The 13,650-nt window shown below is 41.5% G+C and overlaps 1 protein-coding gene across 1 annotated transcript in view; it reads right to left on the reverse strand.

Annotated features, from left to right (window-relative positions):
* The window catches only part of XPC (xeroderma pigmentosum, complementation group C), a 28,965-nt gene extending 15,391 nt beyond the window's left edge, over nt 1–13,574 (reverse strand). Inside the window, exons 1-5 of the mRNA XM_005870014.2 lie at nt 13,402–13,574; nt 7,208–7,403; nt 5,596–5,717; nt 3,063–3,186; nt 1,699–1,783 (exon numbers count right to left, since the gene is read on the reverse strand). Coding sequence (XP_005870076.1) covers nt 1,699–1,783; nt 3,063–3,186; nt 5,596–5,717; nt 7,208–7,403; nt 13,402–13,486 — 612 coding nt within the window. The 5' untranslated portion in view covers nt 13,487–13,574. The remainder of the gene's footprint in view (nt 1–1,698; nt 1,784–3,062; nt 3,187–5,595; nt 5,718–7,207; nt 7,404–13,401) is intronic.
* Nucleotides 13,575–13,650: the final 76 nt, after the last annotated feature.

Genomic DNA, 13,650 nt, shown 5'->3' on the forward strand with positions numbered 1-13,650 from the left:
GGGGGAGAGAGAGAGAGAGAGAGAGAAACATCCATTGGTTGTCTCCCATATGTACCCTGACTAGGGATCGAACCTGCAACCTGGGCATATGCTCTGACTGGGAATTGAACCGGTGACTTTTTGGTGCATGGGAAGATGCTCAACTAACCAGCCAGCGCATGTTGCCATTTCTAAATACAAAAAAGTAAAAATACTAACATTACCCATTTCCCAAGATTTTGCTTTTCAACCCCTCTTCTTCTAACTACTCCTTCCCTCAAAGAATCTCAAATCTCAAAGCTCCAAAATACAAACTTTTTTCTTCTTCTAAGAGGCCTTGTCTTTTATTATTTTATTTTTAAAAATATATTTTTATTGATTTCAGAGAGGAAGGGAGAGGGAGACAGATATAGAAACATCAATGATGAGAGAGAATCATCGATTGGCTGCCTCCTGCACGCCCCCTACTGGGGATTGAGCCCGCAACCCAGGCATGTGCCTTTGACCGGAATCGAACCATCCACTGAGCCAAACCAGCCAGGGCAGAGGCCTTGTCTTTTAGATATATACTGAAGGAACTATGGAGGAGATGCTACAATGTTTGGAGTTTGCTCAGGAGGAAAAATGGGTGGAAGGAAAGAATAGCAAGACTGCTGATGGGCTTGTAACTGTCAAAGCTGGTGGACAGCATGGGCTCACTGTACTGTCGTCTGCATTTCCGTGTGTGCTTGAACCCAACCTCCTCCACTTTAGACCCCACACCTGTCCCATATCTGACCTCCAACCCCACCCTTCCTCAACCTACTGAAGTGACGCGACTGTCTTTCCCTTCTCTCACAGCTTTGCATCATTTTCACTTCAAAATCAGTCTTCCTTCTTTCCCACTTACAGCCTCTCTATTTCAATTAATGGCACTGCCCTTCTTCCCTCAAGTCAGTTTCAAATCTCCAACACCAAGAGGTAAAAAAACACACAGAACTATCTTATTTATTTCCCAAGGCTGCTGTGAGGTGGGCCTCACTCCAGTTCCTGTATATTCCAAGATGTGGGCAAACTGGTTGTCCTACCATCCCCTCCATAACTCAGAGAGAGCAATCTTTCCAGACTCTGTCCACTCCCATCTCAACCTACTGTCTTTTCTCTTAGACCCAGCTCCAGCCCTTTCTCCTAAATAAAGCCTTCCTCAGCTACTCAAACCCACACTGATCTCTTTCTTTTAAGTCTTGAGTTTCTATGTTTTGAGGTCTTTCATCAGAAATCCTTTAATTGTAGAAAATAAGCTTTATACAAGTCTCTCTCCCACAATGTCAAGAACTTTGCCAGGTCCAAAATACGTGTTCAATAACTACCAGCTGAATTCAAAAGCCAGCAATTTTAGCTGAGATCAGAATTAATGTTATTAACCTGTGGAAAGAAGAGATTGAGAGTCTGATTTTTAGTCCCTGCTCCATGCCAGGCATTGTACTCTGTACTTCACCTGTGATATACGTTTAATCCTCAAAACAACTCTCTGAGGAAGATACTATTATTAACCCCTACTTCAAAGATGAGGAAACTAAGCCTCAGAGAGAGTAAGAAACTCGCCAAGGTCACAGAGTGAGTAGGAGAGCCAGGAACAAGACCCAGGTTTCCCTGACTGAGAACCCCAGCTCTTTCTGCCACCGCACTCTGCCTCAGCAAAGAGGAGCACAGTCCTCTCCCTTCACTTCCTGCCCTTACCTTGTGTGTGTCCTCATGGACTTCTTTATTGAAACGCTTCATCAGTCTCCGAAGAGCGGTCTCAAACTCCATTTGTATTTTTTCACTGTAATGCATATTGAAAAATCCAAGAATGAACTGGGAAATTGAAACCTGACTTCATTCCCCCAGTCAATTTCTTTAACTTTTTAATCGCATGTGATTCACTCTTCTTGTTTTCCTGCACAAGACTGTGCTACACAAGTAATTTTTAAAAAAGCTACCTATTTCCTGCTTCTTCTCACCTTTCTCACCTACAAATCATAGCTTAGGACAGTCTCTACCCAGACTGACCTCCTCTCAACCTGCACCAAATCATGCCTCATAAACATGAGTCAAAGTTCTCCTCCTCCAGGAAGTCTTCTCTGACTGCCTGACCTTCCAACTACCGATTCCAGCCTTAGCAACCACCACTGCCTTTATATTCAATTAATGTACACTCATTTGTATTTTACCGTTCTGATGTAAAATCTCTTTCATGTCTGTGTCCCATACATTTTTAAGATGCTTCTTAAGCCCTGACCGGGTTGGCTCAGTGGTTGGAGTGTCAGCCCAGGGACCATAGGATCGTGGGTTCGATTCCCTGGCAGGGACATGTATCTTGATTGGGAGTGGGTTGGGGAGGCAGCCAATCAATGTGTCTCTCTCAGTGTTTCTCTTTCTCTCTCTCCCCCTCCTCCCTTCCACTCTTGTCTGAAAATCAATGGAAAAAATATCCTCAGGTGAGGATTAAAAAACACTCACAAAAACGATGCTTCTTGAATGACTTTTATTATCTTCCTTAGGCATGGCAAATAATGTGCCCATCATACAGTGGAACTCATGAACCAGTAAACTACCAGATGTTGTGCTCCATATTTCCAAGCCACCAGAAGCTACAGGGGTACTGGGTATATTGGGATGAAATGGGGGCTCCCCACCATGGTGGGGCACTGCTTTAAGACCTGCAGAGTCATGTGGTGGGAAAAGCATAACTTGCAGGTCAGCCTGCCAGGGATTTAGATCTTGGCTCATCCACTTCCGGTTGAGTGACTCCTGAAATGATATTTAACCTCTCTGAGCCTCTGACTCCTCATTCATATACTGTTCTAGAGATTAAGTAATATAAGACAACACCTTGGCATACAGAAGCTGGTCAATATATAGGCGTATCCTCTCCCTGTTCCCTGCCCCAGCCAGGATAAAAAGGTTCCTCACTCAAGCCTTAAGGTTGAGCCCAGGGTTCTCTCACCCAAGCCTCCTGACCACTTTGATACTCAGCCCTGGTCTCCTATGTATTTCTCAGAAGTTTTCATTAGTTGCCAATGGCATGTGATAGGAATGCAGAAGCAAGTGCCTAACCTTACCTTCTTTGTCTTGCTTTTGCCTGCTCCGGTGTTTCAATCTCTATCTCCACTGGCTTCACAGGTAGAACAGATTGAGAGAAGGTTGCATTTTCTGCCCCATCATCTGGCACGAGCTCACTGAGTTCTATCAACAGTAATTTTAAAAAACCAATTAATAGCAATTATATTAACAGCCACTCTACTGAACAAAATCAAGGTTCTGCTAGGAAGGAGGAAGTGAGGAATGGATGTGAGGTGGAGAACTCACAGAGATAACTACTCCTTCCATGCTTTGAATACCTAAAAAAACCAACAACAACAAACAAAACAAAACAATAAAACGCCAGCACTGCGCTGTTTTACATTTATTTATCTCATTCAACCCACACAGAAGAAAAGGAAACTAAGGCTAAAAGACATTGACTTGAATTAGATACAGACCCTTGCTATCAAGGAGCTGATGCTCATGTGTGTTTTAGTAGATACTTTTTTTTTTTTTTAGCCAAATTAGAACAATTTTCTTTTTATTACTACATAGTATGCAGTACAATTTGCTTTGTATGTAGTGATGATTTCAGTGTTTTTCAGTCTTAGTTGTAAACTTATAATGACAAAAAACACATCTTTTTCATCTCTTTATCCCCTACATGGCTAGTAAACACTAGCTGAAATAAAACTGAATTTGCTGAACTGGATCTAACTGTGAACTTTGTTGACAAAGGGCTCTTATAAAGGAGCTTTAGGCCTAGAAGCAATAACACCCGTTCAGCAATGAAAACATCTAATGCCAAGATTTTGGTTTCTATTTACCAGTCCTCACTAAAATGAACCAGGGCTTTTTGGAGGAAAAAAATGTTGATTGCAGGTCTGGAAAGTATAAAATGAGCCTGGAACAGTTTGTACCAGAAAGCATAAATGTTTTAAAAAACTAATGGGGTCATGCCAAAAAAGACATGACCCCATGTCTAGCTAGCTTAAAGGGGCTTCCACCAGGCAAATTTGGGACAATCTGAAGCTCAAGTATAATGATGATAACTGGTAATATATGTATTAAAAAAAAATTTCCAAGTTCATAGTGATACTCAGAGTAAATTACTAAGTAATTACAATTCCTGAAAGGGAGGTAAGATTAGGCACTTGCTAAATAAATACAATTCCTTTACAGATCAGTCAGCTAATAAATGTGCATAAAGTGATAGAATCAGATTATTACCATTGTGTAATCCTCAATATAATAATTTTTGATCCAGTCAAGATCATTAATACATGCTAAAACCATTAAGTAAAAAATTATTAGGGAACAAGATATTCACGAAGAATCGGAGTACAACCCCAGAAAGTTCATTACAAAGGGAAAATGCACCTTTACATTGGCACAATCTGGCAGTACCAACTTACATGATCAACCTTGGCATCACTAGAAGGACAACCTGACAGTAGGTGTCTCTTAATGCACGAAAAAGCATCACCCTAGGAAGTATTCTTGGGGGAAAAAATAGTTTAATCTAAATTCAATCAAGTCTTTGAACTTAATTTACAACTTATAAGAAATACCTGGAAGCCCTAGCCGGTTTGGCTCAATGGATAGAGTGTAGGCCCGTGGACTGAAGGGTCCTGGGTTCAAGTCCGTCAAGGGCACGTACCTCGGTTGTAGGCCCCATGCCCGGCCCTGGTCCAGTTGCAACCAATTGATGTGTCTTTCACTTTGATGTTTCTCTCTCTCTGTCTCTCTCTCTCCCTCCCTTCCACTCTCTCTAAAAAAATCAATAAGGAGGATTAACAAAAAAAAACAACAAAAAAAAACACACACACACAAAAAAGGAAAGAAATACACAGCATACTGAAACAACTGTAACAACATCATGAGATGTTTGATTATTTATCAGACAGAACCTGAAACATTCTAAAAAACAAGAGACCAGGACACTAAAAAAAAGCTGTGCTATGAAAAACAAAACAACAATAAAAAACAGTGGGTGGGGGTATTGTTCTAGAATAAAAGAGACAACCAATATAAGGCTTATACCTTGAATAGATCCTGGATTAGAAAAAAAGGGGGGGGGAGACAGCTATAAAGGGTATTTGTTTTTTAATTTAAAAAAAAATCCACCAGAGGATATTTTTCCCATTGATCTTGAGAATGGAAGGAGGCAGGGAGGGTAAAACTCCACTGACAGCAAAGGAAGAGAATATAGGGTGTCCCCCCAAAATGTATATACACTCTAACGGCTGATAGCATTTTGAAAATGATTACATTTTGATTACAAATGATTACATGATTACATTTTGAAAATGAAATATATTTTAATAAACACCGCCTTCATAATTATTCAAAGTGTGTATACTTTTTTTGGGACACCCTGTATATAACCTGCTCTAGGTAATCTGGTGTTGAATTTTTCATATCAAAAGCAAGTTCCTATTGCAACCTTATCTTCAGTCTTATTAGTTTCACAAGAAAAAAACAGGACTGCAAATAAGTGACATGATTCTAAACAGAATCAAACAGAAAAACAGGATCAGACAATTCTGAAAACAAAGAAAGATGCTTTACCTTCTACCTCTTCCCAATCATCTTCACTTTCCTCCTCATCGTCGTCTCCTTCATGGCTGTCTTTGTCCACAGCAAACTCTCTCTTTGGATGGTATGCCTTCTTGCAGGCACTTGTAAAGTCTCTGTGTAAAGGCCACAGGAAGGAAGATGAAGAAGGCACAAACATCCCGGTATTACATTTAAACTAAACGGAATTTTAAGGACACCTTCTATTTATTGAAAATTGGTTGCAATTATTTAAAGTTCATTTGTGAGCTCTGAGCCTCATTTTCTCCATCAGCATGAGTCTCAAGTTCTCATCAAGATGTGCTCTGATCATTAGTCTAATACTAAATTGTGCTGTCAGAGAAAATACTATAAACCTACAGCCTAGAGCTGTGTGAAGGACAACATAGTGATGTCAGGAAATGGCATAGAAAAAACTAGGAGAAACCACAATAATAATGTGAGTGCTAGAAGTAAAAGCTGTGATACCTGTGTACATACAGTTCGGCACCAGAAAGAAAAGGGAATTCACATTTGCTGATCCTAAGATGGCCCAACTCAGAAGACTCCCAACTCCTGCCCCTCCCTCCCTTTAAGAAATATGATGTGCCCTGTCCAGTATGGCTCAATGTTTAGAGTGTCGGCCTGCACACCGAAGGGTCGGGGGTTTGATTCCCGGTCAAGGGCACATACCTGGGTTGCAGGTTCAAACCCAGCCCTATTCGGGGTGCGTGAGGGAGGCAACCAATTGACGTGTCTCTCTCACATTGATGTTTCTCTTTCTCCCCCTCCCTTCCTTTCACTCTCTCTAAAAATCAATGGAAAATAACAATGGAAAAAAATATCCTTGGGTGAGGATTAACAACAACAACAAGAAAGAAATATGATGTAAGGAGATTAAAGTTGAAGTCTAACTTCAAGAAAAGTGGGAATGTGACTATACACAGGTATGTCATAAATACTAACATAAACCCGAATACCTAGCTAGTTAAATAGCTACACAGGTAAGTAGCTAGCTACATATCAATTCAAGACTAAATGGTTGCTAATGTGTAATACAGATCTTCCTCAACTTATGATGGGGTTACTTCCCAATAAACCCACCCTAAGTTGAAAAGACCTTAAGCCTGTAGATGGCGTCTGATCTGCATCTTCAAGGTGGAAGAAAGCATTTTAGGTAGAAGGAGAATATGAGCACAACTCAGAGATAGCCAAGTATGAGCATGTGCCGTGTGCAGTCCAGCTGGGCAGGAGTCGAGTGTGCTTGAGGAGAGTAGTACGAAAGAAAGCTGGAATGGCAGGTAAATACTTTTTATATGTAATATCTTTGTATAGTAGAAAGAACACAGGATCAGGAGTCAAAAGACCTAAGTCTTATCCTGGTTTTTGCCATGAGCTAGCTGTGTAACCATGAAGAAATAACTTTCTGCAAGCTATCATTGTTCTCACCTGAAAAGTTTGGGAGGTAAGTATATAATCGCTACATTCTTTCTAGCTTCTACTAGTAGTCTGAGCTCTATCTAGAAGAGCTTAAAGATCCAGTCTTTTCCATGGATCCTAGTGACAAGCAAAAAGAGCAGGTTTTATTAATCACGTTTCTCCGACAGGAGCAATCAAGACCTCTCACCTGAAATCTTCCCCATCACTGAAGACTTCATCCTTTTTAACCTTGAGGTTTTCAGATTTAACAGTCACCTTGGCCACCTTCTTTTTCACTGGACCATCTGGTGAGCCCCCAGGATCATGGCAACCCCTCTTCCTCTTTCCTTGTGAGACTTTTGAGAGCAGACTCTTCTTTGGGGGTTTCTCATCTTCAAAGACATCTAGATGCCCACATGCAACAGGAAAGGGACAATAGAAAGGTGGATGCAGAGTGGTTTCAGGGTCATGAAAACTCCTCTTCTGTAACCTCCTTCCAAGCCATATCTCCATCCCCAGCTCATCATGTCACATTTCGTCAACAACCAGCTTTCAGCCTCTTCCCACCTTCAGTCCAGTCTACACTCTGCTCACAGTAAAAACCATTTTCCTTTATTAGCATTTTAGTCTACTCTTCCTAAGACTACAGACAGGCCATCATATCTAACTTTCAAATCTTAAGTTTCTGCTTATATCCAGTAAGAAAAATCCATGGATCCATTGATTAACCCCTTGCTTATTTACTACCTGCCAAGATGATTTATTTTAGGGATAATCCACTTCTACTATGTGACATATTTATAGTTCATAGACATAATAGTTTTGCCACAACCTTATTTCTATTAATATGTATTTCCACCATCTTTCAAAATCAAACTCTGTTCAAAACACATACTTTATGAAATCTTTCCAAATGGCACTTGGTATACTAACCATCTCAGCAAGCTTAGGGTTAGGAGAGAGAGATATCTTTACTTTCTTAAGATAATTATATTTTTGGTAAAGGGAAATATAAAAATGCATAAGCTGTTGGTTTTAGTTAAATTAGGGTATCTAAAACTATGATTAACATAGAAAATATATAAATACATTAATTTTTAATAATAAATAATTAATGCCCTAACCGGTTTGGCTCAGTGGATAGAGCGTCGGCCTGCAGACTCAGGGGTCCCAGGTTCGATTCCGGTCAAGGGCATGTACCTTGGTTGCGGGCACATACCCAGTGGGGAGTGTGCAGGAGGCAGGTGATCGATGCTTCTCTCCCATCGATGTTTCTAACTCTCTATCCCTCTCCCTTCCTCTCTGGAAAGAATCAATAAAATATATTTTTATCTATTCATGAAAATAATCTTGAATATAAAATAAATCATTTTTCAGCCTTTGCATGACTCTGCTTGAACTAATTTTGGAAAACAAAAATACTCTAGCCTGTATTGAGGTTCCAAAGGAGCTGCAATATTAACATAAAATATCAAATGAATTCATTCCTTTCATTTATGATTTGTCCTGATGACTCTCTTGGGGTATTTATATACCTCAAGAATACTTTGGCATGGGAAGAAGACTCCCTTTTGATCTAAATAAAGTCATAACTTAATTTTAATAAATTTCACATTATAGGGGCACTTAATATATATAATTGATTTCAGAGAGGAAGGAAGAGGGAGAGAGAGATAGAAACATCCATGATGAGAGACAATCATGGACCGGCTGCCTCCTGCAAGTTCCCCACTGGGGATCAAGCCCACAACCTGGGCATGTGCTCTTGACCGGAATCGAACCTGGGACCTTTCAGTTCGAAGGCCGATGCTCTATCCACTGAGCCAAACTGGCTAGGGCTAGGGGCATTTGTTTTAATGCTTGATAAAATTAATGGTTCAGTTCGGTTTCTTTCAAATGTTTTATAGAAGGAATTTATGTATTCTCTTGGTTTAAACATTTCAATGGAAACAAAATATTTCAAAATTAGTTATTTATAATCTAGAAACAGATTTCTTATTCCAAGGCCAGAGGCTGATTAAAGGTTTATAACTTGACAGTTTGAGTAGGGTGCCCTTAAAATTACGATTTCCGTATCTTACAATGGTCTTTAGCCCTCTATCAATAAGCAAAGACGTAAAATAGTTCATTTTTACTGATCTAAAAACGCAGGTGGCAGGATACTTCAGAGGTACCATTTCTTTCTCACCAAATTTATTTGGTTGGTTAAAAGGCACAGCTGTATACTTCTGTGCTTTGAAGAGAGTAAAAGAGTTAAAAAAGATGAAAAGGAAACAAAAAACTGAATTTTAAAAATGTTCATGGTATTATTATTCATAGCATGAAAAAATTTTAAAAATCCAAATGTCCAACCATGAGATGATCATTAATTCCAGTATAGTAACACAATAAAATATAATTCAGTCATCTTTTAAGACAAAGGAAAATGATTTAGGATAAAATGTTAGGCATGCAAAGTTGTTTTTATAGTATGGCTTCTACTATACAAAACAGCACAGACTAAAAGGAAATATACCATTATTTATAAAGTGGTGGTTATTTCTGCATGGTAGAAATATAGATGATTTTTTCTTTATTCTTTGCTGTTTTTTTGGTCCTAGAGAATCTAGCAGAGTGGTTCTCAACCTTCTGCCTTTAAATACAGTTCCTCATGTTGTGACCCAACCATAAAATTATTTTTGTTGCTACTTCATAACTGTAATGTTGCTACTGTTATGAATCGTAATGTAAATATCTGATATGCAGGATGGTCTTAGGCGACCCCTGTGAAAGGGTCGTTCGACCACCAAAGGGGTCGCGACCTACAGGTTGAGAACTGCTGATCTAGAGGCTATTTTCCAGGACTTTGCACGATCGAGGGCTATCTAATATGGATAACCAGCCTCCTTGAGCTCAATATCATATGAATTCAAAAATAGTTATTTAGAAAGAAATCTTGATCGCTCGTGTACACCACACAGTTGGCACACAGTGGTTATTTCAGCAGGGCAGGAATTACCACTGTGGTTTGCTTGGCCATCTATTGAGATTTAATAAGAACACCTGCTTAATCCACCAGCGGCATCTCAAAGCACTTAGAATAAAACACAAACTCCCTAGCTTGGTCTCTAAACTAAGGGCTCTGCCCACCTCTCTCAGCTCAATTCCCCACTCACTGTTCCAGCTAACTGGCCAAGCTCATTCCCCCTAAGAGTCTTTGAACGTTCCCTCTGCCTGGATCTCTTTCCTCTCAGAACTTCCTATGAATGGCTCCTTCAGGACATCCAATAACTGGCTCACAGAAACCTTCCCTGACCAGTGATTCTGATTTAGCTGCTTCTTCCCCAGCCTCATGCCAGTTTTATGACAGTAAGCTGTTTTACTTTCTTCATAGCTCTTATTACCATGTGAATTTATTTTTTTAATATATATTTTTAAATTTATTTTTTGAGAGAGAGAAACAGCAAAGTGAGAGCATCAATCAGCTGCCTCCTGCACACCCGCTACCTGGGACTGAGGGATTAAGCCCCAACCCAGGCATGTGCCCTAACAGGAAACTGAACCAGCAACCTATGGTGCACAGGAAGATGCCCAACCGAGCCACACTGGCAAGGGCTTATTTTTAACTTTTTATTGTCTGTCCTTTCTACCCCTACCCAAAGATTGTAAGCACCACAAGAGCAAGAACTCTGCCTGTCCTGTTCATTACTATAATTTCATTGTATGCACTGAGGTGCTGTTAAAACCTGCACTATTGTACTATTAGAAACAACAGTCACCACATTAGCGTCACCTGCAGCCCAAACCACAACTGTTCCTCTACCCAACCACAGAAAAGATTCTAGCTCTTCCTGAAAAAGATTCTAGCAGATCCTGAAAGCTGCTTTGGACACTTATTGCTAGCTCCTCTGGGTAACAGAGTCTGAGTTAAGCTCAGGTGCATCCTTACCTACATTTAGACTGAACTGATATGAGCTAGCCCAACTGACTACCTAACATGGACCATGCCAGGAACTTTATATGCTATCTCACTGAAAAATCACAACCTCCCTGCAAGGCAGTATTATGTTTCACAGACCAGTATTAATTGTTCAAAATAATTTACCCAAGTGCACATAACAACTGAGTGTGGGAGCTATACCAAGCTGGTGCCAGGGGAAGTGTTAGCTGGAAGAAATGCTTGCCACATATTCAGAATACATTCCCCTCTGGCTAGAATACAACCCCCCCTCTCAAGCCTCTTGCTAAAATATTACCCATCCTTAAAAGCACAGATCAAACAACTCCTTCAGAGAGCATTTCCCAATATTTTCAGTCAAACTTGATTATTCCTTCGGAAGCCACAAAGCCCTACATCTACTCCCATGATATCACACTTTGCCTTGGATATTTTTTGTAAATGTCAACACTACTATACTTTAAGCTCCTCAAAGAAATATCTCCCATGTCACTTAGCTCGTGTACACCACACAGTTGGTACTCAGAAAATATTCAAATGTTATTTGAATAAGTAGTAAATGAATGAAATGGAACTCATAGCAAATCACCTTTTAAGTTTAAAAACTGTTAGCATTTGACTACTTCCCAATAGATGAAGAACTTGACAATATATAAAGAATCACAGAATTGTTGAATCTTGTGTCACAGGAGCCCCTGCTGGTTACCTAGTCTAATCTATTACCCGGTTTTTTCAGGAGTCCCTCTACAGCAGGGGTGGGGAATATCCAGCCTGCGAAATCATTTGGTCTGGCCCTGCCAAGGCATTAGGGGTGAGTTAATTAAATGTCTGACCAAATATAGCAGGCTAATTTTTCAGTTGATAATTCTGTATGGCCCTCGAATGATATTATAAACATCCAAATAGCCCTTGGCAGAAAAAAGGTTCCCTACCCCTGCTCTACAGCATGCAGTTTGCGATTATTAAAAATATTTATTGAATGCCCTGGCTGGGTAGCTGAGTTGGTTGGAGCATCATCCTGATAAGCCACGGTTGCAGGTTTGATTCCCCAGTCAGGGCATATACAAGAATAAACCAATGAATGCATAAATAAGTGGGAAAACTAATCAATGTTTTTCAAATTGATGTTTCTCTCTCTCTCCCCACCTTCCTCTCTCTAAACTCAATTAAAAAAATTAAAAATATATATTTATTGAGCACTTAGTATATGCAGGGAGAGGCAAAAGAGGATACAGCAAAAAATAAAATGCTTTCATGAAGCTTAAATTTTAGTAAGATGGGCAAACAAAAAGAAAGCAAATAAATTAACAAGATCATTACAGTTTGTGGCAGAGGCTGTGAGGGCCTCTGTGACAGGGAGAACCTGGTATCTGAGTTGAGACCTGAAGGAGTAGAAGAATCAGCCATGGCAAGAGCCATGGAACAACATTCTAGGCAGAAGGAACATCAAAGACAAAGGTTCGGGGTTAAGAAATAACATGGCATGTTTGAAACACAGAGGCCAGTAAGGAGAGTATCTGTCAAAGAAAAGAGGGGCAGGAGGCAACAGGTAGGTAGCGACAGCCCAATCATGTAAGGTCTTGTAAGCCATGATGAGGAATTTTGAGTTTTACGCCAAGAGCAATGGAAAGACACAGGGAGTTTGAAGTAGATCGTGTTATGATCTGATGTGTTTTTTTTTAAGATCACTTGGGCTCCTGGGTAAACTATTGCAGGGGGAGGGGAAGGGAAGTAGGGAGACCAGTAAAGCGGCAACTGATGGCTTGGGCAGGGTCTGTGGCATGAGAATAAAGAGAAGTGGGGAGGACTGAGATATAGCTCTGAGACTGAACTGACAGGGCTTGCTGACGGCTTGGAGTGGGTGAAGGTATCATTGACTGCGGTGGGAAAAAGTGGAGAAGAGAGAAGCTGAAAGAAGAAAACCAAGCGTTTTTGCTTTGCCCACGACAAACACTTGATATCATCGTGCAAATCAGGCTGGATCCGAATCTTGTACTCTGGGGTGAGATTCGGCTGACGATGTTATTCTGGGAGTCAGCACGCTACAGCGCTCCATGTCCCGGGCCACCGTCTTCGGGGGACACACAGTAACTGCAATGCCTTTTCCCTATCTAGCCCTTTGCATCTACCAGGAGGATGAACTTTGTCCTGTGAGTGTAGAGTCTGTAGACAAACAGGGAGCAAAAAAGAGGCTGCGCGGGGGAGCTCGTGGTGAGGCTGAGTTTCAGGGGAACCGCTCGGGGTGCATCACTCCTCGCGTGAGGACAAAGGCAGAGCGACGTCCGGGAGGACCCAGGCTGCTGCGCAATCACTGGCCCCGGGAACGTCGCTCCGTGGCGCAGATGGGCGCGGAGCAGCCTCCGCCCCCCACCTCCAAGGGGCCGACCTCCCCGCTCCCGCACCCGGGCCTGCTTCCGGATCTTCTTCAGCATCTCCCCCTAAGTCCAGCTTGGCCTCGCTCTCACCTGCCTCCTTCTCCTCGCCCTTGGCTTTCTGGCCGCGTGGCTCGCGTCCCCGAGGACCCCGACCAGCCGCCCGCTTCCGAGCCATCTCGCTCGGGCCAGACTCGCCTCGCGAGTGACGCACCACGGCGCGGACCGCAGCACGAGCTCGGGCCACGCCCCCAGGCGGGAAGAGGCATGGCTACGCCCCTGCCCTTTATAGGCCCAGCGCACGCTTCAGGAAGCAACTCCGCCCCAACGACCAGTGCACAC

This window comes from Myotis brandtii, unplaced genomic scaffold (genome assembly GCF_000412655.1).
Source record: "Myotis brandtii unplaced genomic scaffold, ASM41265v1 scaffold312, whole genome shotgun sequence".
NCBI lineage: Eukaryota > Metazoa > Chordata > Mammalia > Chiroptera > Vespertilionidae > Myotis > Myotis brandtii.